This window comes from Antennarius striatus, chromosome 3 (genome assembly GCF_040054535.1).
Source record: "Antennarius striatus isolate MH-2024 chromosome 3, ASM4005453v1, whole genome shotgun sequence".
NCBI classification, from domain to species: Eukaryota; Metazoa; Chordata; class Actinopteri; order Lophiiformes; family Antennariidae; genus Antennarius; species Antennarius striatus.
The window spans coordinates 3,991,291-4,016,162 of record NC_090778.1 but is presented as its reverse complement, the minus strand read 5'-3'; the positions used below and the strand labels follow the sequence as shown (position 1 = coordinate 4,016,162).

Sequence of the window (24,872 nt, the reverse complement as noted above, 5' to 3'; positions counted from 1 at the left end):
TTTCATTATTATTATTATTATTATTATTATTATTAGTAGTAGTAGTAGTAGTAGTAGTAGTAGTAGTAGTAGTAGTAGTAGTAGTAGTAGTAGTAATCGTCGTAATATTAAGTACCAATTATCATCTACATTTACATATAGAGAAGTAATTCTTACAACTTACAAAAAATAATAAGTTTTTTATAAGTTTTGGAAAGGGCTTTTTTGTGTTTATACTGTACTGTATAAATGAAAACCGAATGTGACTAAGTTTCAATTGTCCTACGATCCGTGAATGCACCGCCACTGGAAGGTGGGCGTTGTCCAACTTTAAAGAGGGCGTGTCCCACTGGGAAAACCAGCCGTCAGTTCCACTGAAGCGACGCTTTTCTTCCCTCTTCTCGGTGGGTATGAGTGTTAGCCACCGCCCGTGTCTTCTCCAAACTTCAGTCTGTCCAGGTTATGTCGGAGAGGCCGTGAGAAGGTTTCTACTGGAGTCTAAGTCAACGGAATTTCAGCGTTTGTCTCCAACACCTGTAGTAGACGAGTAGAGTCGGACCTCTGGTTCTCGTCCAGCATGGGGGACGTGGTTTCCAGTCACCTGGATGAATCCAAGCGGGAGATGATTTCAGGTGAGCAGCGGTTCTTTTTTTTAAACTTTTGGAAGTTTAGTGACAATTATGTTGGCTGTTTGGCACATGTGCGTTTTAACTTAGTCTTCACAGACCTGTCGCACAATTAGAGAACTTAAAATGCTGTCAGTCTAACCAGGACGTCAATGGGACTGCTTGTTTTTACTATTATTACTGACAGAAGTATCAAGTTTGGTCTCCTGTGTGTGTGTGTGTGTGTGTGTGTGTGTGTGTGTGTGTGTGTGTGTGTGTGTGTGTGTGTGTGTGTGTGTGTGTGTGTGTGTGTGTGTGTGTGTGTGTGTGTGTGTGTGTGTGTGTGCTGGCACTGAACATGAGGCTGGGGTTAGTACAGGCTTGGCAGTAAGTACTTTTCAAAGAATATCTTTTTAAGGTGACCTGAAAACTTGCACAGAAACTTAAACTCAAAACAGCTTTTCTTGAGCGTTTTCCAAAAGCTTTTTAATAAGTTTGGAATTAAAATCTGCTGTGTTAGTTTTTGTGTTTGACTGGTTGAGTTGGATTTTGTCCCCTCACTAGTTTCCAACAATCCTTATCAAACTGCGATGGCAGGGAACAGTGCTGTGCCTCACCCATCATATTGATGAACATGTGGCCTGTTAGAACTTGTGCAGGTAAAGTCACATTCTGAGCTCACTGCTGAAGACGGGGACACTGTGTACAGTAAGGATCAGGATGATCAATAGTCCACATGTCACAACTTATGCAACTAATAAATCAATGGACTGTCTATGAGAAACTAATGTGGCAAAAGTTGCATGACACATTAATGGGACTTGGCTTCTAATAAATTGATATGAGTCCTGAAATTATTTTTTGCAAGTTTTTACCCTTTTGAAGTTATCATGGGGGTAAACTAAAAAGATAAAGTTCACGACTAATATAATTCTCTGGTGTGGATTCTCTGCAGAACAGGTTTGCATGTTAGCCTGACATCATGAGTCTGTTTTCTATTCTTAAAATCAGGCAAATGCTAGAAAAAAAAACAAATTATCATTTCAAGGCCTCCTGATTGATCAATGACTGAAAACACAATGGTTCCAGTAGAACAATGGAACATATCAATCTTATGCAATAATCTATTAGCTAAAAGGGGTAGCATAGCATTTAGCAACTGTCTAACATTTCTGGTTTATTTCTTTTTGTTTGTTTTACCTCCAGGCTTAAATAAAAGCACCCAAATTGTATGCTAATATTTCAGAATTAATGTCTTCTTATATTATTCTGTATTATGTAACAATATGGTAGCCAGGAAGTGGTTGAATGCTAATATTTGCTGTTATCTATCAATTGATAACAGGTCTGTCTGAATGAGATAGTTTTCTTGTCCTTAGTTCAAGCTTTATTCAAGCAATCCTTGAGAAGATTGGTTTGCAGTGTGATTACACAAGCACCCATCCAGGAATTGAACCAGGCCCTACCTTCAATATCTGAATCCACATCTCCTTCATACCTTGAGATATGAGTTACTCGACATACAAGTTTTTTTTGAGATGCAAGCCGTTGCTCAGTCCATGTTTTTGTTCAATATATGACAGAAATTCTGAGTTACGAGTCGGGCTTTGGGTCACCACCGATATAACATCAACTGAGAATGTATCTCGTTTTTTCTTACGAGTTGAGTAAAGACGTAGCTCGTGTGCTTGTGACTTTCGCCTTTTCATACATTTTTATTGTTTATGTAATGTATTTAATTAGTTAAGCACAGGTAAAGTATGAATGTCTATTGGTTGATTAATATTTTTCAGAATTTAGGGTTTTGAGGCTTTTTATACAAGGCTGGAACAGTTTAAAATTAAATAAGGAAAATTTGAGTTACAAGCAGATTGACTTACAAGATCAGTCAACAAATTAAACTCGTATATCAAGGTAGTACTGTACATTCATGTCCCTTGTTGTGTGGAATGTTGATTACCATTGTTGTAAATAACTTCTGGGAAAAATTTTAATATATTAAAATCTTAAAATATGTGTGCTGTACCTGATAGGAGTGTAAATATAACAGGAGACTTACATATGCAGACAATGGAAGGAACTGAAGTCAGGTCTGTAAACGTCTGGAAGCCTGTCGGCGTCTACAAATTTACCTTTTCTTTTCAGATGTAGGCAAAATAATGACCAAAAGTGTCTTCCTGATCTCATTTTTACTGAATATCCTGAGCTAAACTGACTTCCCACCCTTATTTCTTCATTTAGTGTTACTGTAATGCTGCTGATTGTCTCTCCGGAAGAAACAGATGTGTTACAGGCCAGGCATCCTTTTTTTTTTAATCCTTGGGTGACCTGTTCACACACACACACACACACACACACACACACACACACACACACACACACACACGAATCAGATGTGGAATCTGAGGAATGTATGAAAGAGTGTGTGGCTGGATGAGACCTCCTCCAGGCCTTGAGCTGCACAGCAAGCGCCACACAGTCTCTGCAGCTGAGATGAGCCCAGCGCCTGGATTGCTCATTAAAACAGTCATTCACTTCATTCCTCTGAGATAAACCAGTGTGTCCCATATCAAACTGGTAAAGAACACAATTTTTGCACATTAGGTAACCACGGAAAATGGCAAAATGCAGTGTAATTATATCAAAGCGAGTTTTACGATTGGTTATCATCTCCTGGTTAGAAAAGCTTGGCGTTCATTGCTGATAAAAACCGTGGGAGTGCTTGAGGAGAGTTGTGTGTAATCGTTTCGCAGCGTGTCCCACTTCCCTCATAACCTCCAGTGTGAGGTCAGTTTTAGAGGTAGATGTGGGGGGAGGGGGGGAGGTTAGAAATAAGTCAGATCACATGGCAAACCTTTCATTTCCTCTTTGGAGACTGGATTGACATGTTCACCTCGGTCATTGGGTCATTTGGTCACCTGTTTGTTGGTGCACAACTCGATGGTATTAAAAGATTTTTATTATGGAGATATGGGTATAGAGCCTTTGAATATTTGAATAGATTTCCACATAGATCTAGGATTTTTTATTGCTCTCTGGTGCTTCTGTGAAACAATCCTCATCTGTAAAACCGGGGGAAAAAAGTTGTGGGTTGTTTGTTTCAAAATAATAGCTCAACTAATAAAAATCTGTCCCCGCAGAGATATATTTACTTTGACCACTTCCGTATTTGTTTTAATAACTTTTTATGTGTTGTTCAGTGATTCAGACATATTTCCAGATTATTTGGATATCTATTGGTATCACTTAGACATTCTGTTCAACACTGATTTTATTTCTGATAAATGTGTTCATTAATCGCAATAAATGTTTGTGGGAGTGTGATATTGGAAGATTGATCTGCTACCAGACGTTTTCGTTTTTTTTATTGGCCTTTAAAAATCCATTATTATGATAAAGGGAGAGTGATATATTTACCAATGGATGACAGAAACATGGGATTCCTCTGAGTTCCCTCATGAAGTCGCACACACAGCGCTGCCACCTTGGTCGGTGGGTGAGGGGCCAGGAAACAGGAAATCCCTAACACAGTGTAATTTTTCCCTGCCTCTGTTGTCTCTGGGGGTGGGGGGTGTTGCTGGTTTACCAACAGGCTGGGTCTGTGTGACCCAGTTGGGTGTGTCATTCTCACCTTTTGGTAACGCCCTGCCCTGCACAGACTCCTGCTTTAAGCAGGTTGAGATGGCGGAAATACCTGCTGGGGGACCCCCATATTACATCACATTTGTGTTGGGGGTGGGGGGTAAGTTAATTGCATAAATGTCAACCTGCATTACAGAATGTGAAATTCACAAAGTTATAGGCCGAGCAGCCTGTAGGTGTCATAGGGTAACCTCTTTTTGCTGCATCTGTTTTTATTATAAGACAGTACAACACACAGGCTTTTACTACTTTGGGGTTCAAGGAAATTTTCAGACAAAAAAAATATGTAAGATCCATAAAATTATGTCAGATTTCTTGTTCTTGAGTGATGTCACATTTTACAAATGCTGATGTTGCATATTTTTTGCTCGTTTAACTCCAGGAAACAGAAAGTGAGCTCAAAGTTCATTTTGATATGTTGTCAATAATTTTACTTCCCTTAAGTTCTGATTTTACCTCTTTCAGTCCAGTCAGGTAGTAATCAGTGGGGTCATCTTTATTTCATTCATTTATTTACTCCATGCTTTTGCTGCTACTGTAAACAAGGTAAACGAGTGTTGAGTTTGTGGGCAGGAAACCCAGAATTATGCACTAAATAATGCAGTCTGGAGTCTAAAGTCATCCCCGGCCAACTCCAAACATCCTAACAGACCACACACACTTGAACTATTTAGTTGCTGGTTCTGATTATACCCCTTAAAAACATCCTGGATAGTTAATTTGAATTAGTTTAATTTGTTTCTGTGCACTTTTGTCGTGATTGTTTTCACTGCTAATATTTTCTGACTGGATTATCATAAAGCGTCCCAGTACCAGGTGCTGTTCTGATACTGGGCTTTTCATGCTGTTAAAGTGAGTCTTATATCCACTAACCGATGCCACTATGACAGCAAAACTTTCACTTCTGTTGGTTGAGCAGGTAGGTGGAGAAAAAAGTAATGTCGCCACTTTTTAAAGTGAACTATGACCGCAGAAGTCCAACAAACTGTTGAAGTGTGAATGTTGTATGTTACATTTTTCTTTTTTATGACTATAACTTGAGTGTAAAGTTCAGTAGTTGTGCAGTTTCCAATTTGACTGTGGACTTTTGTCATTAGTTGCATGATCCTAACAATAACTAGTCCCGACAGCTGCAGTGTTTTTGTAGATTGAACAGTTTATTTAACAGATTATCAGTATTGAATCGGGAACTATTTGGCCACATTAGAGCCATGAATGAACCTGGAGCAGAATGTTCCCCTGCTGGGTGACAGGAACTCTAAAAACTGCTGCAGAGGTAACCTAAACAGATCCGAAGCCTCTGACATCAGTTTAATCTGTATACATGTTTAGTTAAAGCTGCTTTTCTTTTGGTATTCTGGCTCCTAGTACAACCTACCACCCCTCTTGCTTCAGCCTTAATGGGAAAAGAGTCTAAATTTATGAGGCAGACTATGGGTCTAACTTACTGGAATGTTTTTGTTAAGGCACTGTGGAGAAATGGGCGCAGGGGGAGGGTCTCTGAACTCAAGTCAACTCTGTGATCAGAGCTCCACGCTCCGTGATGAACTGAAACCGTTCAGCTGACATTGATCATAAGAGGAACTGTCGTGTAAATAATGTGATTAGATTGTCACAGCAGTGGAACACAGTAGTCATCATCATTACAGCTGAAAGCTGCTCTCAGCACTGCAGAGACTCTGGACAATTAGTCTCCAACACGTCAGCTAGTCCTGTAGCAGAAGCTCACACAAGTCGGTACAGTCTTAAAACCTCAAACGGACTCGTTGACTTTTCCCTCACTCTGAGTTTTTCATGTGATTGTTTCAGTGTGTACCTCTGTGCTTGCCCTGGCTTCAACTTTCTCCAGAACCCTTCATTCAGACTGCTTCACACAGATACTTACCGTCCTGCGTCATCAAACCTGTAGCATCACACCTTACATGGGGATCACATGGTAGCGTCATCATAACAATGTACAGTAATTTAATGGCGGTTTCAAGCAGTGTTTTCCCTGATCTAGCTACGATTTAGGCCTCTGCCAGGGAGGTAAAGCTTTCACCTGTGCCCAGGTGAATCCTGTAACCCATTCATTTGTTAGTCAGATGGTGAAAAGCTCTCTGAAACACTTGGCTACAAGAAAATGACCTTTTTAAGTTCCTTGACTTGACATTACTTTTCACTTGGTGCTTGTCTGTCCCTTATTGATCCCTTGTAGTCTTGGGTGTCACTGCTGCTGGTTACTTGACTGATCAAATTTAATCCTAGTTGGAACTGTACCTCCAGGGGTCCTGATTAGGTCACCTATCAAGCAGAGAGTAGATCTGATCAACAAGTCGGTATGCTTCAGAGGGATTAGATGATAGATTTACACAACTTGCCATCAGTTGTGTTTCTGAGAAAACGGGTCTTTTCCTGCACAAACACTCATTACCACATTACTTCTGAATTTTCATAAAACCTTCCTAGAAAACGAAAGTAAACAAATAGGGAAGGGTCATTATTGGTCATGTACAACTTGTGAACTTTAGCACGAGTTCGCTGATAGCAGCACTAGGACTGATATTAATTATGAAGGTTTGTTCATGACCTTGGGGACAGACATCTGTGATTGAAACGGGCTAGTTTGCTATTCTGAGAATATCATGGATCTGTTTTAGCAAATGGAACTCTTGTGTCATTGTAGACTTAACAAAATATGCCCTGCAAACTGGGAATCTGTCATATTCATTTGCTTCTTTGGAATTCTACTTAACTTCCCACCTGGAATATCTGTTTGCAAACTTGATACTTTTTTATGAAAGAGCCAGGTTTTCCCAAACCTCAAATATAATTTTTTTAATGGCAATTTTGGGGTTTATGCCCCTGGTTTTGCCCATTAAGACGTATCAGAAATAGTTGTCACACCTCCTGTCATTATGAGAGGACACTTGATTATAGCGTGTCTGTTCTTGCCATAAAATCTGCTTCTTAAGCGATGTTCTGAGCCAGGAATCAGACGGCCAGTGAAAAGTTTGCTGACATGTGTGGCATCATATCTAACTGTAGCTGTGTCTGTCTTCGATGGTTCTATATGAAGGAGGCTTTTGACTCCCTTCCCTGTCTGATGTGGTCTGGCGGTCTTGCGATTACGCTGAGTGGCTTCTTCAAAAGAACCATGATGTTTGAGATAGCTGCTGTCAGTCCTTCCAGATGGATCATATAAAGACCAGAAAATTTGGCCCAAGACCTGAAATGTTTTTTTCAGTTTTCTTGAAATTAATTTACCAATATCTAAAATTAACAGAAGCAGTGGAATCCTAGAGTATAATAGTTTAATATAATAGAGTATAAATTTTGATCAGGTAGCTCTCTCTTCTGTGTTGTGTAGGTCACTGTGAGGCATAATAAATCTTGAAAAGAGTGAAAATTCCAGCAGTGCTCAAACATGTTTATGGATGTTTACAATACGACAAAAATGTTTGGCATCGACAGAAATCAGAGTTATTGTCTGTTGATTCGATTAGTTTGGTTAACAGCAGGCTGGAAGAGATTCTGACATGAATCTTTCACACTAATAAAACTTTATATCATACAATAAAGTTATTAGAGCGGTTCCTTAAGTAAGAGTCGGGGAGAATGAGTTCACACATCTCGTCATAATGAAGTACATGCAGGCAATAGCATGCAACGCCAACAACAAGGTCTGAAAGTGTTTTTGATGTTCGTCTTTGTTTTTCTTCAGAGGTTGAAGTTGAATATCTAATAGCAGAGTTTAATCAGAGAGATTAAACTCTGTTTCACTTAACTCGAAACAATACTGTATGTAAGGTGTGCCCTTTACTGATATAGTACTTGATTGGTTCTCCAGATGGGAAATTCTTCTCTGCACTTCAATAGCAGTGGGAAGTCCTTACAATGCACATGGAGCGAGCTGAGGTTTAACATCTCGCACTAGGATACATCAGCAGACTGCTGTAAAACCAAACGGCATGTGTACAGCCACTGACCTTCTGATACATAGCGACAATTGTTCCTTGGTGTATTTTAACCTTAACAAATGAGCTACTATACATTAGATTAGATTATGATATTCACCATTGCATTAACGCACTTATTTCATGAAACTGTACAATCAGGAACCATTAAAGACCAGGACCATATGACAAAATTGAAACCAGAATCATAATTCTGTAAGCCTGGACGGTGCCCAATCCTAATGATGGATGATCTCCCTTGGACAGCATCCTCTAACTAGATGGGGACTCTGGCTCACATTGCCACCACATGAAGAACTGACAGAAAAATGTGCTGCTGCTTTTATTAGACAAGAATTTGTATGGACACTATTTCGCATTTAAGACCCTTTTTTGACTAGAAAAGATTCTCTGTGTAGGACACAGGCGGAATGTCACGAGCAACAAATTCTGTTGGTCCAAGAAAACCTGAATCATTCATTAGACTTCTCTTGTAGATTAGTCATGGAAAACTTGTAGCATGATATGGTGTGCTTACTCTTCACTGGAAGACCTTTTAGAATTTACTTTTTGTACATTAAGTCTGACAATTAAAGAATCCAGTTTTTCCCCAGACAAATCTAAAAGCAGTTTGTCATAAGCCACAAGGGTTTTAGTCACACACAAAAGATTGTGTCACTAATTAGGAGACGAGCTGAAAGAGTGGAAAAATGAGGGACACAGCTGTGTGTTTGTGTGTGTGTGTGTGTGTGTGTGTGTGTGTGTGCGTGCCCAAAAAGATCAGTTCAATTGCCCCGCAGTGTGGATTCAATGACGGTTGACAAAAGGGGACAATGTCTGCCCTTCTTTGAAGCACCAGAGGGAGGACATGTCAGGCAAGATTTTCATGTTCACCCCACAAATCCAGTTAATCCTCATTTTACACCTTTTTGAGCGAAACAAGGCTTTCTCTCTTTTTTTCTTAGGACTCTCCAGAGACTCCTCCGTGCTTCCTTTCCACCTGGTTTTCTGCATTCCGTTTGGTCCTTTAGAAAGTGCAGCTATTGGCTAGTAATGTGATGGAATGTCAGAATGTCAACTTTTCAAACAAGGCCGAAAACATATCATATCAAACATGTTTGACTTAAATAAACCGTACCATTCATTCATTTCCCTAACCCGCTTCATCCGCGGTCGTGGGTCGTGGGTTGCTGGAGCCTATTCCATCCAACGGGGGTCGTGAGGCAGGGTACACTCCGGGTGTGACTCTTTACCTTGGGAAGCATGTCAGGTCTGTGGACCTCTGTGACGCAGAAGCAGCTTGGTCATTATAACCCTCTTCTGGTAACTTTTCTGATTCATGAAATGTCTGTGGGAGCGACCAGAGTGTGAGGCAACTGAGTCATACTGGCAGCATGCATACGAGAGGCCATGTGTTCTCCTTAGTCACCAGGAGGTTTATTCTACATGGTTCGCCTTAGTCATCACAGTTCAAACAATGACCAGTCCCATTTCTCCTGTATATGTGCCTTTTTGTTATCTGCATATCAAAAGTCCTCGTAAATCAGTTACAAATGAATATTCTCTGACCATAGGAACAATCCCAGTTAGCCTTCATTCTGTTGGGAGTTTGCGCCCACACATTGACTAAACTGCCAGGAATGTAAAGTTTATCGATGGGGTCAACTGAAGAATTTTGAAATATATGGACAGATTTATTGAAGGAAAATGCTGAAAGCCGATAACTCTCCTAAAATTCAATACGGTACAAGGAAATTACTTGGAAACCGGTTGCCTCTTGAGCTTAACGTAAACGTCAAAGTAATAAATATAAAAGTAAATCTGAATTAACAGCCACTTCAAAGTTAAGCTAAGTAAATCTGGAACCAATGAGACTCAAATGTTAATAAATAAAATAAATGTTTGACTTTAGCAGGCTGCTAAACCATTAGCCACTTCTGCCAGGTCTGATATGTAACACAACAGCTTAGACAAACAGCAGCGCTGTGCTCACCAAAAAGGCCTGAGAAGACTACAGTTAAATGTCATACTTGACACCATGGGAAGTCTGTTTAACTTTGACCCGTGAACATTTTTCCGGCATGAGTAACTACTAGTTCTAAATCCAGAGGACTTCCACTATCACTAAAAGCAAATATACCCCAGTCTCCTCTCTTTGGTTGTCTAAGGGATTTAATAGAGAAGGTCAGTTCACCTAATTGTGGGAAGCTGCACTATTATTACTACGTATTATTAGTATTAGTTACATGGTTTAATTATGAGTACTGTTAAATATATGAAATTTTTTTTTATTATAGTTTACTGTAGAAGAAGCCAATGAAATGTTTGCAAGCTGGTGTCACACCAGATTGTAACATGCGGGTAATTTCAAGATTCTTAATTTACAGTAATGACTGTGAAGCCATTTTCAGTAAGAAAATTCAGTCTCAGGTTTTGCTGTGGTTTGTCAAACTTTTAAAGACGTGGTACTTTTCAGCAAAAGTGACTGCTCTGAAAGGATTACTTCTTTAACCTGAGGCTGCACAGTTTTAACATTATTATGATGGGGGCCATTCTCTGAACCACTAAGTTGTAAACAAATTTTTTGTGTGTCTTGGACTTTTCTTTTTTTTTCACCAGATAAATCAATTATAATTTTTAGACTAGTGTTTCACAGTTTGAAATAGTACCAGTGCAGTATTATTTCATCTCAAAGCTTAACCGTTTATTGCAAAATTTTATTTTTCTTGTAAAGTTTAAGTCACTTCATTATAGGTGTGTGTTTGTGTTTCAGCTCACACCATGGAGGTGATGAAGGAGTTCAGCCGTCTGTATGAGCAGCAGTATGCTGTAGCTCTCTTCAACAGCGTTCGCTTTGACATAGAAGGAGGTGGTGGTCCCCAATCTCAGCTTCTTCACCGCAAGGTAATGTATCCTCCTGCAGGGTGTGTCCAAATGACCAATTCTTTACACCCTAAAATTATAATCCCTATCTCCGTTAAAGAACAATTTTTGAATATTCCCGGGCTTTGTATGTGTTTTGCATGAGCCTACTAATTTATTACCCCAAGAAATTTGTTTTCATATACTTTGTCAATGTCAAACCTATCTACTTGTATCTGTGTTTGTGTGTTCTTACTACAATTTCCGAATAACGCAAATTTGGTTTTACCTAAATTTAAAGATGACTTGTTCCGATCAAATGATCACAACTTCATTTTGCACATTTCAGTCCTGATCTTCTCCAGCAGCTCGGGTACCCTACCGTTCTGAATAAAAAAATGTTGGTATCATCTGCAAACAATACTAATTTTAACATTTTAGAAACCTTGCATGTGTCATTTTGTATAATCTATCCAAAACAATATAAACAGTTTTGGATAGAGTTGTCTTTATATTTTTTATTGTACACTTGTGTATAGTGACATTAGAGGCATTCTATTCTATTCTAAACGAGACATCTGCTGCTATGGAAACACTGGAGAACCTCCTGTGTTGAAATCAGCTTTTTTCATTCATTCCTTTTTTACTGAGTTTTGGTCAAAGGTCAAGGCATTAAAGATTGCCATGCTTTTAAATATCTCTGCCTGATTTTTTAGCGTTTGTTGACACGCAGACAATCACACCAGTTTGGAGTCTATGTAAGAGTGCAGCCAGGAATGCAATTGCCCCTCCTGTGGGGAAAAACAGCTGGCTGTGTAGGGCATAAGGTGCTAATGGCTGCTGGAGATGTATATTCTTATAAAACAGTGCAGACTGGATGTTGCTCTTACTCCCTAATAATAATAATAATGATAATAAAGCTCTTAAATCTTTTTGCACAGATTCCTCTGGAGAACAAGTCCATCTTTTCTGGCTCACTCTTCCAGTACCTGGAGGAGAACAAGAAATGGAGGAACCGCTTCTTGTTCATTCCAGACACGTACACAATCAACTATTATGACAACAAATCGGTGGGTGGATTAAAACCATCTGGTCTGTTTTGGATAATCTTGCTTTGATTCACCATTTCCCATTTTAACTCCCTGTGTTTACCACCAGTCCCATGACAAACACCTCCAGCCCAAAGGAACCATTAACTGTGCTGGCTACAAAGTGCTGACATCGATGGACCAGTACATGGAACTGATCAGCAACAGCCTGCCTGGTGAGGAGGGTAGGATTTTACGAACCTTTTTTTTTATTCTGACATCTGAACATTAGCTCTACTATTTACACAACTCTAGGTTTACTCATGTTTAATGTTGCAGTGCAATATCTGTTTGCAATATTGGATCTCATTACATGAACTTGAATATATGTTAAGAGGTTTATGTGTTCGTTTTAGGAATTTCTCGTGTTCAAGGGAGTTTTTGCTCTTAGAGTGTGTTTTTTTTTCTTTTTCCAGGTGTGAAAGCAAAGTTGGGAAGTTCACCCTTACTGAAGTGTGCCACCCAGTTCCCTCTGATTCTATTCCACCCGTACGCTCGCCACTACTGCTTCTGTGTGGTGACTGAGAAAGAGCAGCAGAAGTGGCAAGCTGTCTTCCAAGACTGTGTCCGACACTCCAATGACGGTGAGTCCTGTTCACTAACAATCAGCACAAATGCATTGCATCGCCAAGTGTACTGGTAGATGGAACAGAAATTACTGGTAAGAATAATGAATGGCCTTTTTGTGTTCCATATACACTAATTTCTACATATTTCATTGAGATCAAGTATCATGTCGAAGAGTCCAGAGCAAAGTCAAAGCTTAATTATTCTCAATATATTTCATCCATTCATCTGTCATCGGGTCCTGGGGGCAGCACCTTCAACAAGGAAGCTGCGGTGGAATATTTAGCAGTGAGGAAATGCCAATAAGCAGTACCTGATTACGCAACGGCTCCCTTGAATCGGCATGTTTCATCTTGTCTTACATGTGATCCAATGTTTCTTCACATATATTTAGTGCTGTCAGATCAACTCGATTCCAGCGCCTTATTTCAACCCTCTCCAACAACATTGCATCAGAACTGATGAGCTGAGCGTGTTGACCAAACATGGTTAACAAGTGAAAACAGCCTCTGCAGTAATCCTCCTACAGCTTTGGAGTCCATTGTACTCTGGCAGTTTCCTGATGTATTTATTTTAAACTATGCATGCACATATGCTTGTTGGCTACCTCACACTTCCTGCATTCCTTTTGGAGCACTGAGTGAAATAAATCACACAGTGGTGGAAATATCTGACTCAATTAAGACTCAAAACATCCTACAACAATACTGTTTCAAAACCTGCTAATCTGATGTGCTGACGGACGTGGTGTCTTACCATTACATATTCCCTTGGTTGCCGTGGCACTGAGTTCAGATCTGTTGGGTGCTCGCTGGTGAAGCCAGGAGGAGCCTGTCACATAGAACAGGAGTTCTGTTCTAACTCCACGACTGCTGTTTACTCCAGCAGAAGCCTCATTAACCAGCAGGTGTTGGTTAATCCACCAGACCCGCTCTTATGTTCACAAATACACACTGTGTAGTCACTGTAAGGTGGAAACGGACAAATAGCTGTTAGTGTAGAGGGCAAGTTTACCAGAAACGACTTTTGAGCCGTGTAAACACAAAGCTGGTGGAACTCCAGGAGTGGCATTCTGCTGGTTTCTGGAAATTTCAGGAAATTTAAGTTTTACAAATCCAGAATACAGGCCTCCACGCTGGACATTCATGTTATATCACAGTCCTGAAATCCCGTCTGTCAGAACTGTTTGCCTTCCACATTAATCATGGAGCTACTTTCTCAGTCAGCCGAACGTGATTCTGTTGTTCCATCATGTAAACACTAGATGTCTGATCAAACGTCAGATCAAATGGGAAAAATGGTGAAGGATTCGTGGAGTAAAACAGTTTGAAAATTGGAAAGAAATGGGTAGAAGCGTTTATTTTCCAGATCCTAGGAATTGGTAGGGTTAGGGAGGACCGGTACGTCGATATAGAGACCTGTAAAAATGTGTTTTTCACAATAGGACCCTTCTTAAGCAACTGAGGAATATAGTGAGGAAGAAAGTAAAGATGAATTTAAATAATTCATGGTTAATTTTCACACCTCAGAGTATTCATATCTCAGTCCTGTGTGAGAAACCTGATGGAGGAAACGCCACCAATACTTGAGATGCCTGAGCTTTGACACAGCCCAGCTGCATGACGTATGGTCCTCTGACTGACTCCATATGTTCTGTGTGCTACACACACACACACACACACACACACACGCACACACACACCACATAACATAACATACGCTCTGTTAAAGAGTCAAGGTGTGTGTGCAGGAGTTTCACCAACAGGTCAACAAGCCATCCTTCTTCACACAGGCTTCTGTTAGCCTTTAATGGTTAAAAACCAGCTGCTGATTCTTAATGACCCCCCCCCACCCCACCCCCAAATCCTCTCTGGCATAATTTAAGGTGGTTGCAGTTTTGACACGTTCGTCAGTCAGTGGCCCCCTTACATTTGACAAAGTATTATTTAAATGGAAGAAAAGAGATCCTGGAACAAAAACTAAAGCTTAGAGCCCTCACATATGTCACCCAATGCAAGCAGTGCAAAAGAACAAAAATGAATGGGCAACATCTTCAGTGAAGGTAAATAAATGTGTTGAATCAAACAAGTAGAACAAGTAATCACATTCAGGCTTCAACTATTTGTACAGTGAATGTCTTGGCTTGTTTTGTCTAACCAACAGTTCAAACAACAGAGTGAAAACTTCACCCTAACCACGAACATACTTTTCACTTCTATTTTATTCTAACTAAACATGTCTAATGTGAACATTTCACACAGGAGGGACTAAGTGGAAATATAACTTACAAATTAATACAAGCTCTACTTTTTTTTAAAAATGTACCAATGTTTCCACCTGTTTGCCTACTTTCATATGTTTAGAAAATTTTTCCTAAAACTGAGTCTCAAGAAACAGAAGTATACTATTATTATTATTATTATTATATTTTTACAGTAGGGACGCATATGATTTTAATAATGGTTCTGTTTTACTAACAGTACGACATACCAGCGTGAATAATGTAATCATTTTTATTGGCCAGTTTAAAATGAAATGTACTAAAATTGCTAAAAGCTACTAATATTTTCATTCCAGGTTTGTCAGAAGAGGACAAAGTCCAAACGCCAGCCTTTACTGACGCCGTACGACTCTACCGCCAGGCTCAAGGGCAGTATGGCACCTGGGACATGATGTGTGGCGTACCGTCACAGGTGAGAATCCTTTTCTTCTTCCGTGTTAAATGACACAGGGTTTGAATTCTTACTATAGGGGTTAAAGAAAAATGTTTGAGTGACACACAAACTCATTCTAGTCCCCAAGTCCTGCCTTGTTTTTGAATTTTTGCCCTGATTTCTTGTCTCTAAGCACAGTGAGACTCTTGAATGTACTGAATGTGCTCCCACCCAGGACAGATTCATACATTGTGTCCTCTGAACACTGATTTAAGGCTCGGTCTCATAGGTGTCAGGTGTTCCGGGTTTCTGTACCTAAAGCTCTGAACAGGTTATTGTGGAGTTGTCAGACCAGTAAAAACATCACACTATGTACAGAACTACATTACTGTAGGTATGAGAGTTTGACTGGTGGGTGATCTGAAAATATACACTGAACATATCAGTCAGTTGGGACGCACCTTATTCACTGTTTCTTTTTTTTAATTAATACTGAAGATGCTGCAACAATGAAGGAACACATGTGTAATTATGTAATAAACAAAAAAGAGTGTGTTTTATATTTTAGAGTCTTTAAAGCAGCCAACCTTTGCTTTGATAAGAGCTTTACACACTCTTCTCCCTACCAACTTCGGTTAGTCGCCACCTAGAATGGTTTTAAATTATTAAGTTTGCCTTGTCAGTAGTTACTTTTTGAAATTTCTTGCCTCCTTGGTGTGTTTGAGATGGTTGGTGCAAAGTTCTATAGAGTGAATAGCCCTATTTGATAACTGTTCTAATCCATATTATAAATTTATGATAAATTCACAACCAATCTACAAAGTAGAAAATGAAAGAACACAAAGAAAAACCACTGAATTGAGTTTGTCCCTAACGTTGGACTGGTTCTGTATGTATTTTTTACCTTCAAACTTATCTTGGTAAAGTTTCGTCTCGGAATTTCCTTGAAATAAATAACGTCTAACTATTGAAAGCTTGCAACTTGGTGTAAAATTCTTCTCCAATGATCAGGTGCGTGACATGATTTTTGAACAGAGCCTGTGTTCTCCAGGGTTTTACTGTGGTAGAATAGTTTCTTTTTATGAGTGAGCTCACAGGTGTGCTATGGCGTTTGATCCTGCAGCCGATGAACAAAGTCCACAGTATTATGAGTATTTGGTTTTCATGTACACCACTTAAAAGTTTATCACATTAATAATTCATTTATTGATTATTCTGATTTTTTTTTTGATTGAGTATGCCAAAGATAGATGTTTTAGTGAATACATAATTTTTTCTATTTTCAAAAACATGTTTAATGTTACACTTATGTCCCTGCAGTGTCGTCATTACATTGGTGATGGGATCACCAAAATGGTACAAAAGAATTTTTGACTACCAAAAAAAAAGTACCACCTCACAAAAAAATGGTATATTATCCATATGAGCACAACTCATTACATTTAATTGTTACATTGTGCTGTTAAAGGTGTGAAAGAAAATATTTCTGCATTACAAAAACAAAATAATTTTAAAAAAAGTCTTTTTCAAAAAATATACATGACCTAAACGTAACAGGAATAAATCTTATGCACAAAAAATAAAAGAAAAAAAATTAAATAGCGCTGTTAGAACATAAGGTTCTTGTTCAAGTTTTTAAACAGCTAATAAATGTGTATGATTTTTTTCCCCTTCTAGATCTTATCTAACTTGGTGATGGAAAGTCTCCTCCCAAAGCTGAGGGATCTCATATCCCCTCGCCTCAAAGGCAAACTGCACGAGAGACAGAGGAACTGGATGCTGGTAAGAAACCCCTTCATACATGCTGTGCCTTTGTGTTCGTTTACTTTGAATGTCTTAAAATTGTTAGTCTCATGAAGGATTAGGTCAAATATAGGGTCAGATGAACATTCCTCACCCCAAACTGCTTTCAGATCACAGGACAGATAGTATTGCTAGTCATAATACTGAATGTAAAGAAACACAACCAGATACCGTAAACTGGTTTGCAGTAAATCACAAGTTTTTTATAATCATAAAGTTCATGATTGTGACATCACTCGTATCAGTTCCTTTGCTTGCTGGCCAGTCAGGTTTTTTTGGGTGATGATACAGACATTCAACTTAATGATGCTGCTATGAAAAAGAAAGAAAGCCCATAATGTGTCACGTGAATCAGGAGCTTGTGCTTTAAATGTGTTTTCTTGTGTGCAGATCAGTGATGCGGTGTACAGTTTGGTTCAGGACCAGTGCCAGGCTCAGTACGAGGCATTGTTGAAGAAATGTGAGGGAGCCCGTTCGTCTCTGGAGGCGTCCATACGAACAGACATGGACCAGATCATCACCTCCAAGGAGCATGTGACCAATAAGATCAGAGGTCAGTGAGAGAGTGGGTGTGGCTTTCTTCAGAAATACGCTACAGATTTTTATCTGTTATTCGTCATAGTATTTATGTTGTTCTTACAAAATACAAATACTTGGTCCATATTCTCCTCCAGATTATTGTTGTGATGTTCATCAACCACTCAAAACTACACGGACATTTTGTTTTTCTAATCGAATACACAATAAAAGATGATTTTCTGTGAAGTGAACCTCAGTCTGCATCTCTTATGAGCTCCTCGTTCCACACAGCGGTTGTTCTGCCCAAGGCGGAGAAGCTGCTGAAGGTGAGCATCCAGCCCTACATCAGCTCCATCCTGGACGCCCTGATGGAGCCGACCAGCCGAGGCTTCTTCGAGGTCCGTGATTTGTTCTTCAGAGAGCTGGTGGACATGAGCAAGAACACCCTCAATGAGGGCACAAAGGAGACCATAGCACAGGTAAAGGAGTTGGAGGAGTGACAAGGAGAACCTTCTGTTGCATTGCACAGATGAATGTTTGAAAATGAATGTTAACAGTATCAGCTGCGCAGTCTGGTTTGTGAAACGGAACTGTTAATGGTTTTTTTCCCCCCTTTAGCACATGGAGAAGATCTCCATGCTGGCCTTCCACCCTGTCAAGATGCAGAGCTGCTATGAGAAAGTGGAGCAGCTGAGTCTGGAGGGTCTGCAGCAGAGGTTTGACGTCTCCAGCCCCTCAGTGTTTGTTCAGAGGGCCCAGATCCTCATGAGAGAGGTGCCGCTCTACTCTTTGTTTTTACAGTGCTGTCTTCTTTAACATTTACTTGTTAAACTTTCCTCATTGTTTGAAACTCAGAATAACTTAAAGGGTTAGTATAGCACACATCCATACCATGTTGTTCTGGATCTGGTCCTCCAGGATGTTCTAATTATTAGGATCGCAGTGTTCTCATTTGCATCTTTGACACACATTTTCTGACAGGGAGGGCAAGCTTTAAATACATTCAACAAAAATATTCACAATCTTTCCATTTCTCCACTTAAATTTCAAACCCGGAAATCGCAAATATGTTTTGATTTCATGCGAGTTTCTCGTCAAGAGACTCACCCGCGTGATTCTGCTGCATTAAAATCGACCAAAACGACAGCACGAAGTCTACTCGTTTTACGCACTGCAGTGAGAGCGAGGAGTACGTTAGACCCTCCTGAGCATACGTAAGCTGTCGCTTATTCTTGGAGAGTCCTGTTGGGTTTCTCTGTCTGTTAAAGCGCTTTGAAAAGTCTGCTCCTGTGATTAAGGGCTATACAAATAAAGGTTGATTGATTGATTGTCACCATGCCTCTGAAAAAGCAGCAAAAGTTGGAGAAAAAGCATGTGACAAACAATTATGATGCTATTAATGAAAACTTTAAAATTAATAGTTTTAGTTTATATATTGTACTATTGGTAAAACTCACTGCTTGCTGACACTTCTATCGTATATTCTGTTATTACTTTTCGGATGCATAAATGCCACGTTGGGATGCACAAATTTTTGTTGAAGCACATCCCAGGGATGCGCTACAAATGAACTCTAGGATCATAGAAAGTCCACTACAAATTGTGATGTGGACTAACCTGAGACCAGATCAAAACTACAACTGTGCTGATTCTCTCATGGCTCAGGTTTTTCTTTAATCACCACTCATATAGTATAACCAGCGTCGGTGAAATACATGAATGTATTTTCTCTATAAAACTTGTATAATAATACTAATGAAATCCAGATTCTTGGTTAGTGCTCAAGGTCCAGGGGTATTTTACTCCAGGGGTGTTTTCCTTTAAAGGCACCTGTTGGACGTTCAGAATAATGTCTCCTCAGCTAAAGGTTCTCCATAATGCAAAACAGGTGTGGAGTCTGATTTTGAAACATGAAATTAGATTCATGAACTGTTAATTGCTGTCTTTAGCTGACCTCAGGTCAGCGTTAGAATGAGTCTTTTTTGGGGGTTTGTTTGGGGGGGTTTTTTTTTTGGCTACAGTTCAGCAGAACAACAGTGTTCTTGTCTATTATGGCAACAGAACTGTCATTATTCACTGTCAAACAAGTCCATTCATGGAGGCTTTCTTTTCATTGAGTCAAGCTCATCTCTAAACAGTGGCACTACTTTCTACCAAAGAAACGGTCTCTTTGGAGAGCTACCCAAAAAAACCTGGGAGCGGTCTCTGGACGGTGTTTCTTCTAATGGAATCACTCGGTGCTGAGGCACTAACTCGTAACCAAAAGTCCGTTATTCCACTTTGTTTAATCATTTTATATCCATTAGGTTTCTCAAGTAATTTGACCAAAAGTTAACATCAAATAGCAAAACATTCAGTGTTCAGCAAACAAAAAACTGTGATTGTTTCCGTGCAGAAACCTAACCCGGCTAACATTGGTTATACCTGATCGCCAATTATGTGACAGTTTTCTCACATGAAACCTACCGCCCACATCGCTGGAACTTTCACCCTGACACAAATCGTCGTCCGTCTCCATGTTCGCGAACGTCCCCATGCCCATAAATACATGGAGCGTTTGTTCCCTGTTATTTTGACATGACTTGAAATTTTAGTCTATGGGGTGTTAACGTTGTGTTTTACGTCAGACTAAATCCTCCTGCCACATTCATGTGATCGGCCCTTATCCACCACAGAAAATTAAATGTTTTGTCTTCAAGATACTTGCACATTAAATGTAATCTGCTGTGTATCCAATCACAGCAACACCCCCAACCCAACCCCTACCGCCTCCCCACACTACTTCTTATATAAAACCTGAGGCTTTGGTATAAATGCATTAATCTTTACTTGTGTCCAGACTTGCACAAGAACTCAGTGTCCAGACATCCAAGAGGCAGGCATTCAGGCATTCAGCCCTCCCCCACCCCCACGGTGAAATCACTTATCATGACCTCCCTTGTTAGGCCCATTATGGCCAGTGGGGGGGTCTACACTTTGACTCAAGGTCATTCAGAGTTCAAGTTCTTTTTAGAAACGATGTATAATCAAGCTGTGAAGCCTGTTGTCAACAACTATACTCTAAAAACAAAAGTGTCCTGATCAGCAGATGGAGGGGACGTTTGTGTGTTCAAAATGAGTTAGAATGCTGCTCCAACACACCTCCGTATTTTACCTGCCCCCCCCCCCCCATGAAGTTTCATTAAAACCCCTCTTGATCACACATAAACAGGCATACAAACATACTGTTTGTATGTCAGGCATGAAGGCAGCAGCGGATGACTGTGGTAGACCAGAGTGGCTCAGATCCAGGACGCAATAATCAACATTTGGGTTGATTTATTGCTAGAATTCTGTTTTTTTGTCCTCATTTAAACTCTAAAAAAAACAGGTTCCTTCGTCTCGTCTGAGACAAACTAGTTCTCACTCTGGAAGAAGGATGTTTAAAATTCTGAGTTCATCAGTAGAAACAGTTTAACATGTCAGGTAGCGTTTGTCTCAAACCAGAACTTCCAGTGGTGTCATGGTTTTTTTGGGGGGTTTTTTTTTTTTTTTTCAAGACAAATATCCTGCAGCTATAATTTAAGTTTTATTCTGGGAAGCACAGGTTGGATCAACCCAGACAATCTGTAGGACTGTGAGCGCCCTCTAAAGGTGGATCAGTAACTCATCAGCACACTGAATTTGTACTTAAAATCTACTGACTGTGTGAAGCAAATTCTAACATTACTTGAAAATGTCCTTGGACCTTTTACTTGTCAAGTCTTTGACGTTGCGATCATTCATCAGTGCTAAAATAGGATCATGCATACTTGGCTAATTTAATAAGTCCCCCCCCCATAATGCCACATTCTGTCCCGTCTTGGTGTCCTCAGCAAATGGACGATGCAGTTTATACGTTTGAGCAGATTCTACACCAGAGTCTGGAGGCTCAGGGTACGGAGGAGCTCTGCAAGACCATCCAGCGCTGCCAGGACAGAGTTATCAAGGTGAGGCGTTCGGAGTGAAATGATCCGTTCTAACTGTTAACCATCTGTTTCTGGTGGCTGATCAAAAGAAGTATTGGATGGAAGTTATTGCAAGTCTTTCATCCTTAGTAATGAAACAACTTTGACCATGATTTCATCCCAACTTCCTGCATCCTTCAGCTGACAGCCTGAAAAAAAATTTGAAACCTCTTGAGACTTGAGACTCTTGTTTTGGTGTTGACGGGTGTTTCAGGGCGTTTTTGCCTTTTTCAAATCATAGTTTTTGAAGGAAACGGTTCAGTAATGAAGAAAAAGATTTATGGCGTTAATTGTTTGTTCCTCTCAGAAATTCGACTATGACAGCAGCACTGTGAGGAAGCGTTTCTTCCGGGAGGCCCTTCTTCAGATCTTCATCCCCTACATGCTGAAGCAGCTCGGCCCCGCCTGCGGATCGGTGAGTCGACCGGAGGACTTTATTCATCCCTCAGCAGGGAAAATATCTTTACATTCTTTTACATGCATATACGTATCAAATCATGCGTATACAATACAATGTTGAATGCTTAGGAAGACATTTAGAAGAAAAAAAAAGAAACACTGACTGATGTTGTTGTGACCAGCAGGAGCTGCCTCGCTTCCGGGAGCTGATCTTTGAGGACTTTTCCCGTTTCATCCTGGTGGAGAACATCTTTGAGGAGGTGGTGCTGCACTCTGTGATGAAGGACATCATGATGGGTCGGTCCTCTACAGTCACAGATTATTATAGAGGGGATCAGGATTTCATTGGACTGAAATTAACCTGGAAGTAGACATGCAGAAAATGATTTAGGACAGCTTTTCTCTGATTGGAAACAAACAACATTTATTAGAGTAGCTTTGTTTTAATCAGTTCCAAAGTTCCATCGCACCTTTTTAGCCTTCTGTCTGGCCCTGCACTGCATTCTGTGGAAATAAGTTCAGTAGTTTTTGTGGTAGATATGGAAAATGTTGAAAAACATCCCAGCATTATTGGACAGGGCTACCAGCTGACATCAGCGACTCCTACTCATTTTTTTTTTTAGTTAATCTGCACAGTTATTACTAGTTATTACTAGTTACTTGAGTTCCTTTAGAGACGTTGCATCCTACACGTTACACATTACTTTCAACACATTGTTTTCTTAATTGGATAAATTCTATGTTCTCTCAAACTTGATTTATAATAATTATAATTTTTTATAATTTTTTTAATATAAAATTTTATATTTATTTATTTATTTTTTTGTATTTTCCACACTATAAGGTGCACTGGGCTATAAAGCGCACGCTGGTTTTTGATCAAATTAAAGGCTTTTAGGTGTGCCTTATACTGCAGAAAATATAAATTCTTGAGCAAAAAAAGCATCTAAATTAATTGCTTTTATCACGTTTCCTTTGTCTGCAGCTGTGAAGGAGGCCGCAGTCCAGAGAAGACACAACCTCTTTAGGGACAGCATCGTCCTCGGCAACAGCGACCCCAGCCTGCACCTGCTAGAAGAGAAGCCCTCCATCGACTGGGCGGGGGAGTACGGAGGTGCCCAGGAGGAGGAGGTGGACGACGCAGAGGCGAACGCTGAGGGTGAAGATGGAGACTCCCAAAAGAGGAAGAGGATGAAGCAAGTGGTGTCAATGATCCAGGTGGAAGGCTCTCCAGTTCTGCCGAGCGAGTCGTGCATCGAGGTTCCTGGGGTCAATAACATCCCGGAGGAGGAAGAAGAGGGGGAGAATGGAGATGTGGAGGAAAACGTGGGGGATAAAGTTCCTCCTGCAGGTTCCAAAACTTCAGAGGAGCCTCCAGAGTTGTCAAACGGTTCTGTGTTGATGGAGGAGAAACCAGAGGATAAAGAAGTCCCGCTGAAGGTTGAAACTGCCACAGAGAGCGCTTCAGTCCTACAGGAGGAGAAGGATGGAGCTGGGGAGGAGTGCTCTGACGCTCAACCTTCTCCTCCTCGTCCCAAAGCTTCAGAGAATCCTCCAGATTTGTCAAACGGTTCCGTCGCAACGGAGGAGGTCAAACCAGAGGATAAAGAAGTCCCCCAGAAGGAGGAAACCGCTACAGAAAGCGCTCCAGTCGAGGAGGAGGAGGAGGAGGAGGAGGAGGAGGAGAAGAAGGGAAAGGCAGAGGAAGAACCGCAATCCAACCAGGAAGTGTCAGAGGAGGTGTTGCCGCCACCGCCACCGCCTCCTTCAGAGGAAATCTCACCCGGGGCCACAGAAATGGCTTCAGGGAGCCCTCCAGAGGAGACGTCCGACTTCCCCCCACCTCCGCACGACGACAGCGGCTTCCAGTCTCCCTCCAGTGAAGGTGGGGAGGCGGAGGAGGAGGAAGTCGCGAGCACAGCGGCCCCACAGCCTGCAGAGAACCCCCCTCAGCTGAAAGAGGAGAGCGTTTCCACAGGAGCAGAAACCAAAGCCAGTGACTCTCAGACCAGAGACCAGTAACGACCTGATTTTCCTGACTCCAGCCAGACTCCTGCCGCGTTTGTTCCTTCAATGCAGTTTAAACCACACGAGTTTCCAGTTTCATCATCATCTTCATCACGCAGAGCCCAGTGGTGTTCATCATTTTTTTTAAAGACTTTGGTTATTATTCCGGATGATTTTCACATCTTACGGTCATATAGACATTTGTTCCACGTTCTTTTCTCTTCACCTGGTATAAATGTGAGCACAGTGGGTGAACCCCGAGTTCTGCTGGTTTGTAAACGTCAAAAACATCTTTAAGGTGCATTAATGTTACTCTCTTGTTTAACTGCTGTGTGGCCTTCAGTAACCCAACATATTTGTGACATGTTAACACATACGCGGTTTGCTCTGTGAGGAAAATCATCTCTATCGGAGCTAATTGGTCAATTTCAAGGTTTGATTATTGTCTTGGTGTAAAAGCCGACATCTCAAGAATTTGTTTTTTTTCAATAGGATGAACACTATTTTAAAAGTTTAACCCTTAATAAAGATTGTGTATATTATGTTTAAATACATGTGTGGACCAGGGAAAATCCAAAATGCCATTTTTACATAATTTTATGATATTCTATCAGTGCCTTTTCTGATCTTCCCACCTTTTATTTATTATTGTACACTTTTTGGACCAATGTTCTTTTAGTTATTTTACTTCTGAGTGACTATAAATGGCTGTAATTGATAATAAATAACTGATTAATTATCAGTTTGTCTTCATGGTGTTTTGTTGGCCTTGAGCCCAACCAGTCACTGTGGGAGAATGTGAATGTCTTTGATTCCCTCCATCTCT

General features: G+C 40.4%; 1 protein-coding gene across 4 annotated transcripts; it reads left to right on the top strand.

Moving 5' to 3' along the window:
- The first annotated feature begins 343 nt into the window (after positions 1 to 343).
- niban2b (niban apoptosis regulator 2b) lies at positions 344 to 24,788 on the top strand. 4 transcript variants are annotated; one of them, XM_068310352.1, is made up of 14 exons: positions 344 to 611; positions 10,935 to 11,065; positions 11,965 to 12,093; positions 12,182 to 12,287; positions 12,528 to 12,695; positions 15,256 to 15,371; positions 17,010 to 17,114; positions 17,526 to 17,688; positions 17,946 to 18,133; positions 18,273 to 18,428; positions 21,509 to 21,622; positions 21,948 to 22,055; positions 22,225 to 22,336; positions 23,025 to 24,788. In XM_068310352.1, the coding sequence occupies exons 1-14, from the start codon at positions 557 to 559 to the stop codon at positions 24,059 to 24,061; spliced, it is 2,688 nt and encodes an 895-aa protein (XP_068166453.1). In that variant the 5' UTR covers positions 344 to 556; the 3' UTR covers positions 24,062 to 24,788. The 4 variants fall into 4 exon arrangements, with proteins under 4 accessions (XP_068166453.1, XP_068166452.1, XP_068166451.1 ...); XM_068310351.1 differs by having other exon boundaries at positions 22,222 to 22,336; XM_068310350.1 differs by having other exon boundaries at positions 12,182 to 12,296.
- Positions 24,789 to 24,872: the final 84 nt, after the last annotated feature.

What these genes read in the sequence shown, in the direction of transcription:
- niban2b (XM_068310349.1), top strand. Translation starts at nt 557, where the DNA reads ATGGGGGACGTGGTTTCCAGTCACCTGGATGAATCCAAGCGGGAGATG. An exon ending in ACTATTATGACAACAAATCG is followed by an intron (nt 12,094 to 12,181) that starts GTGGGTGGATTA and finishes GTTTACCACCAG; the next exon opens with TCCCATGACAAACACCTCCA. An exon ending in TCGGCCCCGCCTGCGGATCG is followed by an intron (nt 22,056 to 22,221) that starts GTGAGTCGACCG and finishes TGTTGTGACCAG; the next exon opens with CAGGAGCTGCCTCGCTTCCG.